Below are 18660 nucleotides of genomic sequence, written 5' to 3' on the forward strand. Positions count from 1 at the left end.
ACACTTAGTTTCATGCTCTGCTGTTGCCAACTTTTAATTCGTAATAATCATTGAACAAGGAGCCTCACAGTTTTTTGCACCAGGCCCCACTAATTATATAGTTAGACCTGCTTAAACATACTATTTCATTTAATCCTCACAATACTCTTTTTCCTTTTTACAAATGAATAATCCAAGGTACAGGGAAAATAAATAACTTGTGAAAAATATAATTGGTCGAGCTGTAATTTTAACCCAGGTTTATCTGATCCAAAACCCAAGTTCTATGTCCCAATCTTACTATTAAATTAGCAACACCATCTCAGATACTTGCCTGTTGTGGCCTCAGTGTTCTCTTCTGTTAAATGATAGTAATGCAGCTACAATTCAGAAGTACAGAAACTGATTTCACTAGTCTGGATATGACCTCAGTAATGGGAAGTTTTGAAACTCCCCAGATGATTTTATTGTGTAGCCAAGGCGAGAACCAATATTTAAGGTATTCTATCGAGCTCAACAATTTACCAGCTGAATAATATATTGTCATTCTAGAGATTATAGATGATGATCTCACAGGGCCTTACTGCTACATAACAACATTCTGTCATGGGCGTCCCGAAGATAAACCCAGTATTTTGTTAGAGCAAGATTAACACAGGCCAGAAGCACCAAGTCAAATGATGAAAACATGCTCCGAAAGAAGCTAACGCATCGCTGACTGCCAGGCTGCTGCGCCTGTCTTCATCCAGAAATTTCATTCGTTGTTTTTAATATCTTAATAGAAAATTGAAATGCTCTCATTAAATAAGCTATTAATTAGCCTCCTAGATCTGACCTTTTGCTAGAATACTGCATTTCCCCTTTGCTAATTCTCTTTTGTTTCCAACTGTTTCTTGGCTGTGAGGTATTCTCTCCTCTTTGCATGGCCCTTTGGGCCTTACCAGGCAGGTGGAACTCCTTATATGCGAGATGAATGCTCTCTCTGACATGCTTTATGGGACACAACAGTCGCAACACAACCTATTAGCCATACCACAATATGCCCAAGGGTAGTCTAGCTTCAGATAAGAATTTATGGTTGTTTTTCACATTTATAAAACCACAGTGTCATCTTTATTATTTCTAATATTAAAAAATATATTGAGGCAGTTCTTCATATACTTGGCACATATGGAATTTATTTCCCTTAGATTTTTAGTGCCTTCCAGACTGACAATAATGTAAAATAGATACAGTCACTACCTTGCAGGAGAAGGACTACAGAGTATTCTCAACGACTTACTTTGTAAATAAAAGCTGTTGCATATGTTTCCTTTCAGGTTTTATAGTGGCCTGGGGAGAGCCAGAGTGCATATACCTTCTACATATTACATTGTGCAAAGTTTTACATTAGAAAGAAATAACCTAAATCTTAAATAATTTAATTAGAAATGCACAGATATATGGGAAAACACAGAGGTTAAATATTTAAATCATGTAAGTTCCTTTTTCCCCATTTTCTAATTAACCACTAATAATCGTAAAAGGACTACAGGGTAAACCGGTGTGTTGAATAAAGCTAAAATATTCCTTGGAGCTACATCAAGTTATTATATGTTCATATCCACAGACTATGAGCATTATAAATACAAACCTATTATAAGCTGTACTTTCTATCACCCTGTGATAACCAGTTTAACAAATCTAGCTCAATTAAAGGAAAAGTTATAATTAAACATATCTTTAAAAATAAAAACATGGGAGAGTACTTGTGGCAATTGCAGTTTTCCATAGTTTAGAAACTGTTCATTACTGACTCTACCATAAAAGTTACATTAGCAGATAATTTTTGTCTTTGTGTTGCAAGTGAACTGTGTAATATTTAAACATTCTATTCATTAGTATGAAATATGACAGTGAATTAAGAATAGTTCCATTAAATGGCCAAGCTTAATTGACCCAGTTCCCAAAGAGTCACGATATATGCTGATTAAGTCAGGAATAGGACTCGAATTTGCCTTCAGCTACCTAGCTAGGGATTAAAGGTACCTCAAAAATAAAAATATAGAGAGCATTTTGGGCATTTTCATTTGCCCATAAGCAAGTTAGTAGACTAAGCAAGATTGCTGGGGAAAACATTAAGCTACTTAGGAAAGTAAAGATTTCCAATCACCTTTAAGAACTTTTCCCATATATATTTATACAAGTACAAAATATATGCTGACGTATTTTTTAGATATTTTTTTCTTAAGACTATATTAATCTTTTGCCTGCTAATCTCTGGTAATATTTGATTCACCTAGTTCCAGCACTCGTTCTATACTTAAAAGTTATAGAAGTGTTCCCTTCCCTGGCTGGTGTGGCTCAGTGGTTAGAGCGTCGGCCCATGCACCGAAGGATCACAGGTTCAATTCCCGGTCAAGGGCACATGCCTGGGTTGCAGGTTTGATCCCTGGCCCCTGGTCAGGGTGTGTGAGGGAGGCAACCAATCGGTGTGTTTCTCTCTCTGTCGTTCCCCCTCCTCCCTCCCTCCCATTCTCTCTAAAAATCAATGGAAAAAATATCCTCAGTGAGGATTAACCAAAAAATAAAATAATAAAATAAAATAAAATAATAAAATAAAATAAAATAAATAAAATAAAAAAGGTGTTTTATTTCTTTATGTAACCAAAGTGTATGCCACCTCTGGGCTTTAAGTCTTTCAGTCATCTGGAGTCAGCCCCATCTCACTACACATAGAAAACTAGTGTTTTCACCACAACCCACACACACACATCCCCAGCCCATGATCAGCAAGAATTCCTAAGTTTGTTATAGTTTCTCTAGTCATTCCTGGCACTCGTTTCCCTTCTATGGCATTCTTGATCTACATTCTTTGTATCAACTCTTATAATAGCTGTCATCTTTACTATGACCTTACCTCAAGGTGGACCTACTCCCAATGCCATCATTTTCCCATAGTACTGCAAAGCACAAGGATCTTGTGTTTCACAGATGATTTGAAATATAGCACAAAATACTAGACTATTAGCCTTCCATTCCTAGATATTTTTGTTACTATTTCCTGCCCCAAATAGTTTCTCCATTTTCTTGACCTCTTTTTTTTTTTTCAGTGTTCTCTTTCTTCCAGAACCTCCAACTGCCTCTCTGGAAGCTGCTGCTAAATCCAACTCTTTTTAATGAGTATTTCATTTGTCCTTTGTTTCACCTTCTCTCAAGCTATGTCCAAAAGTTCACCCCTTTCTCAAACTGAAAGTCCCACTGTTTCTAAACGATAGAATTATCTACCAAGATGAATTGTACTACTCACCTAGGAAGCAGTAGAAACTTATTTAAATAGCGGTATTTTCCCTAACTCTACATTTGCAAATTTTCTTTTACTTATTTATACATCCTTTCAAATTAGTCAGAATATATGTGCATTTAAAGTAGATAATTTAAATAATTCACAATCTTTTGTTATAAGGCTTTTAATTTTTAAAAGCTGCTAATCAAAATTTAGTCTTGCACACAGTAATGAATAAATGCTTACTAATGTCTGCTTGCCAGGTAATTTCAAGCTAGTTTCAATCATAACTGATGCCTATAGAAACACTAAACATTTTTTCAGAGTTTATACTCTCTTTTGTGTACCAAGTTAACGTAGGCTAACCCCAAGAACTTAAATAAAATGTGAATTTTTCTACTGGGATGCAGTTATTTAAAGATATTTAGCTTTGATATGTATTTGATTACCTTTTTATATCTTTTTTGCATAGTTTTGTGTGAGAATAGAAAAGAATCCTGGCCTTGGATTTAGCATCAGTGGTGGAATTAGCGGACAAGGAAATCCATTTAAACCTTCTGACAAGGTAAGAAGTGAATTGCTTATTGACAATTTTAATTAGAAAAACAGTATTCTGCAGGGGGAAAAAAAAGATTGGAAAAAATGTTGAGTTTCTTACTGTGCTTTAATAAGCTAGCTAACTATGAAGCCAATTAGAAACTTTTTCAGCCCAGGGAAAAAGAATTCACCTCAGTGCTTAACAAATCCTAAGAATAAGAATAAATAAATTTAAGTGTTCTCTTTGAAAGGAACATTGTTTTTGACCTTTTGTTTTGTTCACAGTTGTATATGTTTGTAAAGAAAGCTATTCAGGCAAGTTTTAATAAGTTGTGTCCAAATGTTTATTTGCAGACCACTTATTTGGGAAAATGTTCTTTCATAGGAACAAAATAATTAAATTAGGATTCAATGCCAAGGCCAGCTGACTGCCATCTCTTTAACTCATCATGTTTGTAAAGGATTTCCCTAGTAGAACTGTAGAAGTGTAAACCACAGAGCATAAATATTCTATGAAAAAATCAGAGTTAGCCATGGAGAGGAGTCAGGTCCTCCTTTCATGCTTACCCCTGTTTGTCAAACCATCGGTAAAGTTTTGCCCCCAACCTCAACCATTGCCTGAGCACCCAACACCCTGCCCATGCTCAGATCTGGCCTGTCTGATCCCTTTTAGACCACCTGACTTTTTATTTAAAAAATGTTATCCTGAGCCATATAACCTGCCCTGCTACCATCATTTTTTAATACTCTCAGCTTTGACTCCATTGGTAATTATAATTAGGTGATCATTGACACTATTTGCTTTTGACCTAATCAAATTTAATTGTATTAAGTGGCATCAGAAAACTTTAGGGTGATGAAGAAAGATGGAAATTAGATATGCATACAAGCTCCACAGGCTCTCTGTCTACTTATAAGTCACAACCTGGTGCAGATCCTTTCTGCTTACCATTAAAAAAATAACCCACACATCAATTTCTGATCATAAAACCTACTTCTGAAAAGACTCTGGTGTCCCTACTCTGAAGATTTCCATAGCCTGAAACGGAGCCCTTAATCCCTTATTTTCCTCCACGTCTTTCTAGCCTTGTTTCCTTCCATTCTTTATGCCCTTCCTCCTTTCCTTTCTGGAGAAAAAGAAGAGAGGAAGAGGATGGACCCAAAGCAAGAATTATTCACACTATACACATTAGGATGGACGGGACTAGAAAGAAATCCCCAGTGACCACAGATGGGAGCTCTTTTCGTCAGCTGGTTGCAGCAGCTACATATATATATATATGAATGTATGTGAGGCAGCCCCTATATATTTAGGAGAACGTCAGTTAGGAATGTCTGTGCATAAGCATTTAATTTTGAAATGCTGTTCAGGATAACCATCAACGTGGTACATTTAAAACATTCCTGGTTTAGTAGGACCAAGTGTTTACTGAATTTTAACAAATTATTGATATATCTTAAGATAAAAGGTATACAAGTTCAAACTTATTAGAAGCACCTCATGGTATTTGTAAAAACTTCAAATCCTTCTGTCTTAGTCTTCTCGATCCTTCTTTCTGTCTCTGGATTTACATCTCCTTCCTAAATTCCTTCAATGAAAAGTTAATAACCGCATCATTCTTAAGATAGTTGAAATTCAGAAGTCATTTTTTTCTCTCTTTTCTCACCAGCATATAACATCCTTTCACTATATTATTAGAAGTCACGGGGTAATAAATATTTTTAAATTAAGGATTAACAGATTGCTAAATTGTCAAGATGTCTAAATGCTACTGCTTTTCTGCTGTTATTTTCAACTGAAGGAGACAGTAGATGTGAGGCTTTCAAATAATTACCTGTAATTTTTCCACTATGAGGAAAATGAACACTGCATAACTATTACTTTAATTTCTCATTTGTACCATTTTGATGACTCTAGTGAGACGGAACTATTTCTATAATTTTCTAATTTGCTCTTTTGGTTAAATACAACAGATATAGAGCTTGAATTGTATAATGTTTCCATTGAAAGATTTCCCCTCAAAAGCTATTTTCTTTGCCTGATTTCTCTCTGAAATACTCCACAATCTGAAAAGTGAATCTCTATTATTGCAAAATTGATTCGGAGTGATTAAAAGTCCCAAATCAACAGAAAACTCTCAAAACTGCTCTTTATTTATTGAATTCTTTTGGTGTCATGCCAAACACATGGTAGATAGTTTAAAGTGCTCAGAGGACATTGGCTCTGACAATTTACATAAGAATTTAATTCACTGACAAGGAGAAGGAGTAATCTCTTCATAATTCAATCACATTTCTTTCGTGCTAGTGCCCCATTCTTATAGTGGGTGCATAAAATTTATTTATTTTTTTCTTTTTTTTTTGGTCGAGCCCACAACCGGGCATGTGCCCTGACCGGGAATCGAACCCCGATCGCCTGGATCCTAGGTCGATGCTCAACCGCTGAGCCACGCCCGGCCAGGCGGGTGCATAAAATTTAGAGTAGAACCCAGGGCCTATACCAACCCAAAAATACCAAACAGTAAGAAAATGAACTTTAAAAATACCTCTCTCCAATGTTGAAAAGCATTGTTTTTTCATGAATTAGCTAATTTACAGCTGAGGGTGAGAGAAGCAAATTGAACAGATGATTAAATTCAACAGATAGCCCGGCCAGGCGTGGCTCAGCGGTTGAGCATCGACCTAGGATCCAGGCGATCGGGGTTCGATTCCCAGTCAGGGCACATGCCCGGGTTGCGGGTTTGATCCCCAGTAGAGGGCATGCAGGAGGCAGCCGATCAATGACTCTCCATCACTAATGTTTCTATCTCTCTCTCTCCTTCCCCTTGCCTCTCTCTGAGATCAATAAAGATACTTTAAAAAAAAAAAAAAATCAACAGATATACTTTGTAAGGAGTCCTAGTCTTGCAAAAGCTTAAATTTAATATGATACATACTCCCTTCCAGTAAACACCTCATGGATTAGAAATATCCTCAGAAGCACACTATGTTATTTGACTTACTGTTCATGAATGTTTGAATGTCTCATAATGCCACTCAAAATTCTAAGTATCCATGATATCTGAATGTCTTAGAGGCATTGAAGACTTTCTCTACTAATGTAGCCAAATAGATTTGTACCATTCTCTACATTATGATTGATGGGAACCAGTGTTTCAGCCAAATGCCAAGGATCATTGTGAGAGAACATCCAAACTGACTGCCTGGTATATAGCCAAATAAAGAAAACATGAAGTTGTCATCCTGAAAGGCTGGGAGTGTGGGATTGCAGCAAAAGTGAGCTGTTGTTCAGTCTGGCAGAAGTTCCAATTTATATTCTGTGGTAGCATAAAAGTCTTGCAGAAAATTCTGAGACGGCCCAAAAGTTAACAGATTTTAGGGAGAGCTCAGGATTAAGCCGATACAGGCACTGTTTTGAGCCAGACTTTGAGAGCTTTAGAATAGGATCTGATCTTGCAAACAGAACTCCTCTTAAAGAACCCAAAGTAGTCCTAACCAATTATTGTCTCCTCAGGTTAAATGGATGAAACACAATTAGTCCTGCAGTTCATATCATTGTCAGAGCAATGTTTAGTAGTTGAACACCCAATTCACTCATCATGGAGTTCATTAGTTTGGATTTATTGCCAGGTGAAAACATACTTGGAAAGAGAAAACTGGATAAAACTGGCCCTACCTAATGCTTGCCTCTGCCCTCCCACTGAAGTGGATGAAAGCCATGGTCGGGTTATTACAGGAAAACATTGCTGTCAAGATGGCAAGGTGCTAAAGAAAAGTGAAAGATCTTGATCCAATAAGTATGTGATAACATAAAAGTAATAAAATAATAGGCTTTTATTAAGTGTCCACTATATTAGGTTCTTCATATTCATGAAGTTATCTGATCCTCAAAACAACTTGTTAGTTGAGTGTTGTTATTACCCATTTCTCTGAGGCCCAGGGGGGTTAATTAAGTTGTACAAGGTCATTTAGCTGATCTGTGGCAGACAAGATTTGAACCTAAATTGATCTGACTACAAATCCTTCCCTCTTAATAAGCACTATGATGCTTGCCTCCATCTGAAAATGCCACTTAGCAGAAGAGCCACATGACAAATTTATACCCTATAGAGTTCAGGCTAATGTGATATCCTAATATTGAAAGTATCAGAGAGCCCTCTAATTAGTCATAGTCTAGATATTTGCTTCAGCAAGTCCTTGGAAGTCAGCATGTATCCTCTATTGAACCTAGATAATTAGAAGCATACTGTACATAGTGGATTGCTAAGCAATTATAAAACTTTTGGACTAAGGTATCATTATAGTAGTGATTATGCCAGTGGAACAAATCGCAATAATCTTTGCCTGTATTTACATGTTCATAAAGTAATTGTTCATGATTGCAAAATACCAGTAACTTACCAATACAATTTTCATGTTGTATTGGTTAATTGGATATTGTTAGAAAGAAAAGCCTGAATGAATGGATGAGTGATACCATGTGATATAGTGACTTCATAAAGCAGCCCAAGACTCTGCAGATTAATGAATTTTTAGCGATGCATTCACATAGTTCTTCATTCAGGGACTAATATCCCTCCTTGCCTCATTTGAGGAGGCAGGACTAAGCTCCTAGAGTTTAAATATATTGGAGAAAACTCATAGCCCCTTTCTCTATATGCTCTAAATGTATAGCGCTGAACAGTCCCGTGAACAATTATATAGTCATAGAATGAAAATGGAAGCTGTATTATGGATATCCTGAAAACACCTGACAGCAGGAAATACACATACTTGGGCATTGGGATCCAAGAATCACTTACTCTCCACAGTTTGATCATAAACTCTCATACTCCGCAGATGAGCCAACCTGTATTTCTACTGATTTGGGCAGTCTGCATGTAGACACAGAAATAATGGAAGAAACACATTCCTGTTCTTATTTAGATGTCTTAATTGGCTTATGGTACAGGTAAAATTCCAAGCCAAAGAAGAATATTGGAGGCGTGGCAAACATAAAATATAATCGCCAATAAACTCTAAATACATACTCTGGAATTTCATAGTAAATTGCTGTATCTTATTCTACATAACTACAATCGTTTGACCCCAGATGCCAAAACGGCCTGCAAAGGACTTAGGCCCTCTTTCTTTACACCCCACCTTCTACCCTTAGAAAAAAATAGGACCTTTTTCTGTGTGGAGATGCATATTGCATCAAATAAAAGTATTTTTATAATTAATATTAAGAGAAGAAGGGTTAGAAGTGCAAAATCAAAGCATTTATTTGATACCTTTACCTGGGGATAACAATGGCCAGAAGCAAGCTTGGCAGTGGCAAATTCCAAAATGCACAAGAATAATTTTCCAGGTTTGCTCAGCCCCATGACACTGGGTGAATCATAAACAAAAGGTTGAAAAAGATACACTCTTGACTTATGAAAAAGGTACATACCGTATGTCTATTTCCTGTCATGTATTCTCCGTGGATATACAAATCAAGAATAGCAAAGACATTTATCTAGAACTCCACACAGCCTATGATTTATATTTACTGCATAAATATTAAACTACATAAAACACATTTCCTTCATTTTGTACCACTGCTAGACAAATATGATTTATTTTATATATTTCTAAATTCATTTTATAATACAATTTTCACATCTGCCCATCCTTGATTCTACTTCCAGTGACTATATAATGCAAAGTCATTTGGAGAGTCTATGCATTATGTGAAAGTAACATTTCGAGATCAAAGGATAAATATCATACTGTTCATATATTGCATTTTGGACTAAATTTAGGGCGGGACAAACATGTTTTTTTATATATAAAACTTCATTTTTTAAAATAAATACTGAACATAAATTATTTTACAACACAATTGATCATTTCAACTGCGTCTTAATTTCGTTGCAGTTTGAGGTTCAGAATGCCACTTGGTTGTTTGAGGATAGTAAACGTGAGATATTTTAAAAATTTAAAATGTGGGGGGTTTTGCCTATTCTGTTTTTGTTTTATATGTTGAGGGGAAAAACATCACAAGTCTATTCAGAAACACTGATAGAAATGTAGTCTTTACAGCCTCCTATTAATAGGATTCCCACAGGGATGACCACATACACAGCTTTTTAAAAAGTCATGACAGTGTGCTTTAGCCAATTGGGTAATGTTGGTGTCCAGACATTTTAATATAAGGAAGACATGGATTTCAGCTTATGAAAGAATATAATAAGATACAACAACACAGGCTCAGTTCTTCAGAATATCACTGGGACATTTATATGAAAAAAGGCGATTAAAAAATGCCATTTTAAATAACATTTTAATTCAGCAGTATATTTAGAAAATCACTAGAGTGGAGATTGCTATCACCGTGATCATTGGTAAAACATTTTTCAATGAAATTAAAGCCCAAGTGCATAGTCAGCTAGAGTAGTTGCTGGAGTTATATATTATTTAACCGTGTTCTGTTTGCTTCATTGTCTTAGCCACTTAGCACAGAACAAAATAAGCAAAACAAGGAGACGGAAGATGATGTGGAAAAGGATTGAGAGGCTTTTATAAAGTTTGTTGCTATTCATTGGGAAAATGTCAGACATTTCTCAATCAAAATTTGAAAGCACTTAAGGTTAGTTCGTATATAATACCTAATGTAATAATTAACAAGAATCGACAAGTCCACCAATGAAAGTTAATTGCTGAGAATCAAATCGATCTTTTGGACATGTGTAAAATCTTCCGTATTCCATTTACAGAGTTGCCACCACATGTTTTAAGTGGTATGCCAGGGAACTCATAGTGTTTCTAGTTTCTTGCTTGAAAAGGTTATCACCAACTAGAATTCTTGGGAAAACCCAAATTAATAGAACTAAAACAAAACAAAAAATAAATAAAAAGGAATAGCTGCTAGGTATTGCCTATGGCAATGCTGTTTAACTTTTTTTAACTTGCCCAGATGACAGTTAGGATGTATCTCAATAATATTTATACAATAACAATATCATCCACTTTTTCCCATTCTGCCCCCAAAGTTGTCCTATGTTAGGGTAAGGGGGGAGTACATTTCATCTCCTGACTCTGGCTTCTGAAGAATCACTAATAGGCAAAATATAGAATCTACATATTTCTACCAGGCAAGAAGATAAGCAGAGCTTTCATTTTTATAGTTTGTATTTGTCTAAAGTCACTTCCCCTAGAAGGGAATTTTTTGTGCAAGTGCTTAATTGAAATGGCTCTCAGGTGAAAGCTCTGAGGGACTGAGGGAGGTAAGAGGGCAGAGGAAGAGGCTAAGCAGAGGTGTGGGTTACGGGAAGGCTGATTGTCCAGGCTGCTCTGGAGCACGATGTTACTACAGTTTTCTCACCTTTTGTACCCTGTTATCAGTCAGTCCTTGGCTGCAAGCCACTCCCCGCAGGAGGGTGTAACCTTCCAAGCATTTCCCACTAAGGAGACTCCACGCTGAGGGCAATTTTCAAGAGAGGTGTCAGATGTGAGCTGTGGGCCGCACCTGCAGGATGAGAGCACGAGTCTGATAGAGGGAATCTGGGCAGGTCACCAATCGTGTCCATAACAGCATTATAAAAACAATAGATTTTTTTTTCATCTTTCAAGCTAAAAGTACTTTAGTACCAGAGATTCTGATTTGCTTCCATCTATGAGAAGTACTGCCCTCGAGCCTGAGGCTTCAACCATGGCCTCAAACTGAGGGATCGCCAAAGCAACTGATGCTTCAGTACAGACTGTCTCAGATTGTTTTTGCAGTGAGACCCATTTAAATCTGCTTTTAAATCCTTGTAATTTTTCTGATTAATTTGTTTCTTTTTTAAAAAGACTGCTGGCCTGGCCACTGTGGCTCAGCAGTTGAGCATCAACCTATGATCCAAGAGATTGTGGTTCGATTCCCGGTCAGGGCACATGCCCGGGTTGCGGGCTCGATCCCCAGCAGGGGGCGTGCAGGAGGCAGCCGATCAATGACTCTCATTGATGTTTCTATCTCTCTCCCTCTCCTTTCCTCTCTTTCAAATCAATAAAAATATTTTTAAAAAAAAGGACTGCTATATTCTAGAGTCCTAGTCTCTCTAAGAGAGAGTAATCACTAACTGAACCAAATCCTTGTTCTTTTGTAACTAAAGAAAATGGTTTTAAAAACTATACATTAGTCAGAAGGAGCAGGGGAGTTTGGAGTGAACACCCTTAGATGAAAAAATTTTAAAAGCCATGTAAAAATAGATATGAGGGGTCCCGGAGCAGTGTAGAGGGGGTCAATAGGGGGAAAAGGGGGGACATCTGTGATACTTTCAACAATAAAGCTATATTTTAAAAAATAAATATGAGGAATCTAAGACAAGTAAAAAGAAACCAAGTAACTGCAAAGCACTTTTCTTGTGTCATTTTTCTCCGTGGGCTGTGTGAAGAAAATCATGAGAACTCTTAAGTTCTGTAAGTTCAAACTTAAACCCTCCCTAAGATCACTTGGATGAGTTGGGGGAGAGGCACAAACAGATAAGAATCGATTTTCAGGAAGGACTTAGACAAGAAGTTACCTCAAGACCCTAGAACTGTGCTGGAAAGCTACACTAATAGATTAGAATTTAGAGTGAGTTACTGTTTAAAAAAAAAAAAAGGCATGTATACATACACACACACATATGTATATAAAGATAAGGTTCATGTGTAGTGGTGCACAGGTTAGGTAACCAGGTTATATATGGAAAGATAAATCTAGAGTTAGATTACGCAGAAGGAATAACAGTTTAGGATCACTGTATAAGATCCAATGTGCTAGCCATTAAATAAAACCATGTTAAATCTAAAATAATAGTAATTTGACGGAATATAGCTTACAACAAAACAATTTTTTTACTTTAAAGCCTTATTTTAGCACAAGTAATCAAAAAAAAGGTTTGACTGAATTTTTCAATTCATTATTTTAAAATGGTGCAGATAGTGTCAAAAAATTATGCAACTGAAAGGGCTTTGAGGAAGCCTGAAGGTTGATAATAAAAAGCTGATTACCGGTCCTATTTCAGAAATAGCTAGGAAGGAGAAGCCACAGCCATCTACAGTTACCCACTCCTGTTTTTAATAGTTTCTACTATTTTAGGCTGTGTAGAAAGCTGAGAAGGAAAGCTATCAGGGGCTCTGGTCTGACAGAATCAGCAGGCTTTATAAAACTCAGCAATCCAAATATCCACCACCAGTTGAGGTCTCATATTAAATACTGGCTTTAAAGAGTATTTCTTTTCTTTTTTCCAAAGAGACAAGAAATCTGGACATACAATGTGTGAAGGATTGTGATCATTTACTTTTAAAAGAAAATACAAAAATCAAATGAAAGGAACTTTTTTTAAACTCCAGAATTTCACCAAGAAATAAACAGGAAGCAAAGTTACTTCCAGCCACAATAGACAGACAGCCCAGAGATGGTTAATTATCAAATCATAATTTGGATTACTGGAGCTGCTAATAAAAAAAATTATAAAGTAACCAAAACCAAACACAATTTTCATTTTACATTCAAATTCTCCTAAACATAACCCATGATGATCAGTCTCAAACTATAAAAAATATTCTAGTTAGTCAAATTGTCATTTTAACAGGAATCTCAGATAAAAAGGAATAAACTGTTTATTTTTAATACTTTTAGCAAATCAAAAGAATAGTATCTTTAAAAAAATACTTTATCCCCCCAACTAAATAAGGCTTTACAGTCACCTAAGCGTATGGTGCAAGTCCCAAGGGCAAACCGCATGTATTAATTCTGTGAGGGTCGTCTGCATTATATTGCCACTGAGACATTTGTAATCACATAGTAATTTTTATGGTTTTATTAGTCTCCTCATTGCTCTAATGCATTATTAATAAATACGTTACAAATACAACCAAGTAATTCTATTTTACTATTTATTTAAAATTTGTGAGAGTTCGGAATTCCTTTAAACGTGTGTGCATCAGATTTCTGTGAAATGTCTGGAGGACTTTGGTCAGCCTGAGGATTTTTGTTTGTATCTCTGTCTTTTGAGGCTTACATCTGCTCGGCTTCTAAAGCAATTCTCCTTCGTGTTCTTCTGTAATAGAGCTTACATTTCATCGTTCCGTAGACTAAACTTCAGTCACACACTGAAGCATCGTTTTCAGCCGCCGATGCCCCTTTTTCTCCCCCCCCTTCCTTCCCTATCTCCTCCCTCCGCCTCTCTTTTCGTTCCTAATGGCCCTGGGACAAATCTCTTCTCTTGCAGCATATACATTCCTCAGCTTTTACGGTGGCAACTTGTTCAAAGCCTAAGATTTGACACTCAGCAATTAATCTTAAAATATTTTGTCATCACACTTTTGATCCACAGAAAAGAAACTATTGATAATACCTTTATCCTTGATGTGTCAAGTCTAATTAGACACAAGGACTAATTAAATACAGTCTGCTCTGTATATGTGGTGCTACTCGTATAACCCAAACCATAGTTTCATTTTTTTTTTTAAATATATCTTTATTGATTTCAGAGAGAGGAAAGGAGAGGGAGAGAGAGAGATAGAAACATCAATGATGAGAGAGTCATTGATCGAGCCCGCAACCCGGGCATGTGCCCTGACCAGGAATCGAACCCCGATCGCCTGGATCCTAGGTCGACGCTCAACCGCTGAGCCACGCCTGGCCGGGCCCATAGTTTCATATTAACCTTGCTCAATTCATGAAAAAAAATTATATGCCACATTTTTGGCAAAAAAAGAAAAAAGTTCCCCTCAGAAACTATTGAATCTGTGGCTGTGTTTGTTATTTTCATGAGTCAGTTTTTCCTCCAGAAACACTCTTTGAACTTTCATAATTATATGAAAGCATGAAATACTATATTCTATAATATTTAACCAGTGTGTTTTGAATTGTAATTGTAATAATATGCAAGTTTTATTTGAGATGTGGCCTTCCTAGAAGCCAATTTCTTAGCATCAGCTAAAGCCAAGATTTTTCAGAATCTTAAAGAAAAGCATATTTTATAAATTGAAGTCGCAGTCCCCTTAAGACAAGTTCTATTTTGGTGTCTCCATTTACAGTACCTGAGGCTGTCACAGTCATTCACCTTCATCATTAAAAAGCCACAGAAAGTTCCTTTCTCCTCTAAAGTTAAAATGTTAAGTGTTGGCCTTGTAGACTAACTTTCTGAGCACTTGAAAGTTTATGTCCAGCGCTGTATAGGCTAAGGTAACCAGCAAGACAAGGTCAGATCTTAACACCGTAAAAAACCTCCCTTTTCCAAAATTACTTGTGAAAAGTATGAAACTTTTTAAAGCTTCATTATCGGTACCTTTGGAAAAACCATTTATGACTTGCATAAAGACTAGCTTAAAAATGGGAAGAAATATGAAATGGCAATAGGTCATGCCTATTTGTAGCATTCGGCCACCCTCTCTGGATTAACTTTGGCTCCAACCAGTGCGGGTCCCTCTGTGATGCATGAGCCCGTGGGCTCGTGTCTGTCTCAAGCACACCAGGATCCTGGTGTCTGAGGAGAGCAAAGACTTAGAAAGAACTGCAGCGTTTATCTTGCTCTGTTGTGAGATGCCTTCTAGAGGTGGCACTAAGGAAAAACCACATGTTGTCAAGTCACTAAGGAACCTGAGAGCTGGTCCTGAGGTACAAGACATTAAAAAAAAAGACTCAGTGCCTGGCCAGGCGTGGCTCAGCGGTTGAGCATCAACCAAGGATCCAGGGGATCGAGGTTCGATTCCTTGTCAGGGCACATGCACAGGTTTTGGGCTCGATCTCCAGTTGGGGGCATGCAGGAGGCAGCCAATGGATGATTCTCTATCATCATTGATGTTTCTGTCTCTCTCTCCCTCTCCCTTTCTCTCTCTGAAATCAATAAAGATTACATTTAAAAAAAAAAAAAAAAAACTCAGTGATGCCCTAAGTCATTAATTAGATTCTAGCAGCCATTACTATAAAGAGCTGATGCTCCTGACTTGGAGCTACCAAAGGAAGTAGTGCCTGAAAATTACCAGGAACCAGCAGGAAGCCCTCTAATTGGGACCCTTGTCCACTACTGAGAGTGAATAAGTTGGAGCCACTACCACTGAGAACCGCCACTAGAAAACCACAGATGAGACAGGAGACTTTTCAGCCCTCTTCACACCCCCTTCCCTCAGTAAGAGATGCAAATCCTCAACCTGTTGTTAATGCAGGGGAGCAATAGCACGTGTTGGCCTTTCAGTATACTCCAGCTTGAGAGCAAAGAAGAATTTCCTGACAATATATCTGGTACAGTTGGAGACGCTGAAACTCTCAATGTAAGTTTTGCTGGATAAAAAAGATGATGGATTATAGCTCACACTCCAGACTTTCAATATTATAACAACTTTTATTGACCCTACCTTAAGTGCCATCCACTGTTCTAAGTATTTGGTATATATTTACTCAATCTAAGGAGTGAGACATATACCATTAGTATACCCATTTTACTGATGAGGAGAACTACACAAAAGTTAATTAACTTGCCTAAGGTCACCCACTTATAAATGATGAACACAGACAGTCTAACTGCAGAGTTATGCTCTTACCTACTTTTTGTATTATGTGGCAGGCAGGAAAAAAATGCACCTCCCCAAAGATAGCCACGTCCAAATTCCTAGAACCTGTGAATATGTTACATTACATGGAAAAAGGGACTTTGCTGAGGAGATTAAGTTCAAGACTTTGAGATGAGGAGATTATTCTGGATTATCCAGATGGGCTCAATCTAATCATATGAGTCTTTAAAAACAGACTCCTCTCTGTAGTCAGATGGGTATCCGACTACAGAGGAATGTTCAGAAAGATGAACAATTGCTGGTTTTGAAGATGGAAAATGGGGACCGTGGGCCAAGAAATGTGGACACTTCCTCAAAGCTGGGAAAGACAAGGAAACAGATTCTCCTCTAGATACTCGAAAATACTGCAGTCCTGCCATTACATTTGTTTTAGACCAGTGAGAGTTGTGTTGGATTTTTATTCTACAGGACTATAAATAATAAGTTTGTGATGTTTTAAGCCACTAAATTTGTGGTAATTTGTTCTACCACCTCATTGGAAAAGAGTTACTAAAGTATTTTACTTCCCTGGGCAAGACGGTTTCTCTATCATCTTAGGTGTACAGATTGTCTCACTAGTTTTGAATGTACTGCATGGTAGTTTGTCCCACATTTAGCATTCTACCAGATGTTACAAGGAACTGAACATATTTTAGTTCTTGCCTGTAGAGTTACAAAATTGATCAGATGCCATGACTTGGATCTTTGATACATACATACAAGATGGTTTACTGCCATTTGGAAGTTAGGAGATGGCTTTTTCCCAAGCAGTAAGAAGTTGTTCTAATTTTCAGAATACGAATAGTCTGATAATTCTTCACCAAATTCTGTCATCAGTGCAAAGCATTCTTTGAAGACTCAGCATAAAATAAATTCATTGAAAGAGTGACACATTGCTACAATGAGCTTTTCAAAACAATGTCCAAGTTTTCATATTTCTCATCAATATTCACCACAGCAGAGACCACAAAATCAGTTCAGAATTACTGGGTCTCCTTCATAGCACAGTGTTTATTTACATAAATACGTAAATTCAGGGCACTGGCCTTTGCAGGCAGTGTTTTGGGAAACATTCTGCCTCCACAAATCATGAATGCCACAGACCATTATTAAACATATAACTCATTGCTATCTGTTTCAAATAACATGGCAGTATGCTGGCTGATGGGATATATATAGAAAAAAGAAAACTATTCCAGTGGTCAGTAGCAGTTTCTTAGTTGATAAAGTTCATTGATTGAAAAGAAATATTAAAGCTTTAGAAAACTGTAAATGTTTTGGAAGACTCAGGACACCATCAGAGTGAGCTTCAAAGCAAGTCTTCAGGACAGCAGTTGAATCCTGCAGAGCTTTGTGGTGGATGAAATTAAACCTGCTACAGACACCACATTTGTATTCTTTCAGCAGTCAGGTTATGCTGTGTTGCTAGCTCCTCCCAGCATTGCAGATGTGATGGTCTGGATTCATACAATCATTATTAAAATTATTCCTGTACTCTGAGCTGAAGAAAGGCAATCAAAATTAACTAAGTAGACAGAATTTGGCTCCTAAAATAAGAGTTAAAACAACCTCCAGCACCCAAAGATGTAGTGGCTTATTTGGGGCAATCGGGTCATTCTGTCTATTGTACAGGGACCCCAATAGCAAAGACAGAGGCTGCCAGGGGGACTTGTTGCACATACAGTCTCCAGGATTGGTGGCGTATGAGAGCTCTATGCCTAGTGTGAAAAGGGCTGTAGGGATTATATTTGTTCTCACCACCAGTGCCATTCATTGGCCTGGTGAATTCATCTCTGTGCCTTATTTGGCATCCTTTCCAACAACCAGTTTTCTTTTTCTTTCTGAATTGACCATTTGTACAACAATTGACCAAAGTTAACTACCTATTTGAGCATCACTCTTAACAGTGCCACATTAACCTAAAATCAAAAAATATATATGCATGTATATGTATACTTATATATAATTACTTTCTTAATGGTGTAAGTAATGCACAATCATTGTAGAAAAATTAGAAAACACAAAGGAGCAAAAGGAAATCTATGTATTTATTATATATATGATGTCTCCCACTACAACCACTATTAATGTTTAAGAGTCTGTCTTCGTGGATATTTTCCCACACAAAAATATAAACATACTTCAGCCAAGACACAGGGGCAGGGCAAAGGAAGATCTACAGTTTTTCATATGGGTAATAATATAATTAATAAATAATAAAAGAATAAACTGTATTTTGCATACTCACAACTGTAATCCTCCTTTTGCCCCACCCTGTCGTATGTCATACCATCCCACACAATGTTTTACAGCCCGCTTGTTTCACCAAGCAC

The 18660-nt window shown here is 37.0% G+C and overlaps 1 protein-coding gene across 2 annotated transcripts in view; it reads left to right on the forward strand.

Moving 5' to 3' along the window:
• The window catches only part of LRRC7 (leucine rich repeat containing 7), a 293661-nt gene that overhangs the window by 259795 nt on the left and 15206 nt on the right, over window positions 1-18660 (forward strand). For both annotated transcript variants that reach the window (XM_087820512.1, XM_087820513.1), the window contains one exon: window positions 3717-3809. In XM_087820512.1, the coding sequence (XP_087676638.1) occupies window positions 3717-3809 (93 nt within the window). The remainder of the gene's footprint in view (window positions 1-3716; window positions 3810-18660) is intronic.

The sequence above is a fragment of the Miniopterus natalensis genome, chromosome 9 (genome assembly GCF_054644295.1).
Source record: "Miniopterus natalensis isolate mMinNat1 chromosome 9, mMinNat1.hap1, whole genome shotgun sequence".
NCBI lineage: Eukaryota > Metazoa > Chordata > Mammalia > Chiroptera > Miniopteridae > Miniopterus > Miniopterus natalensis.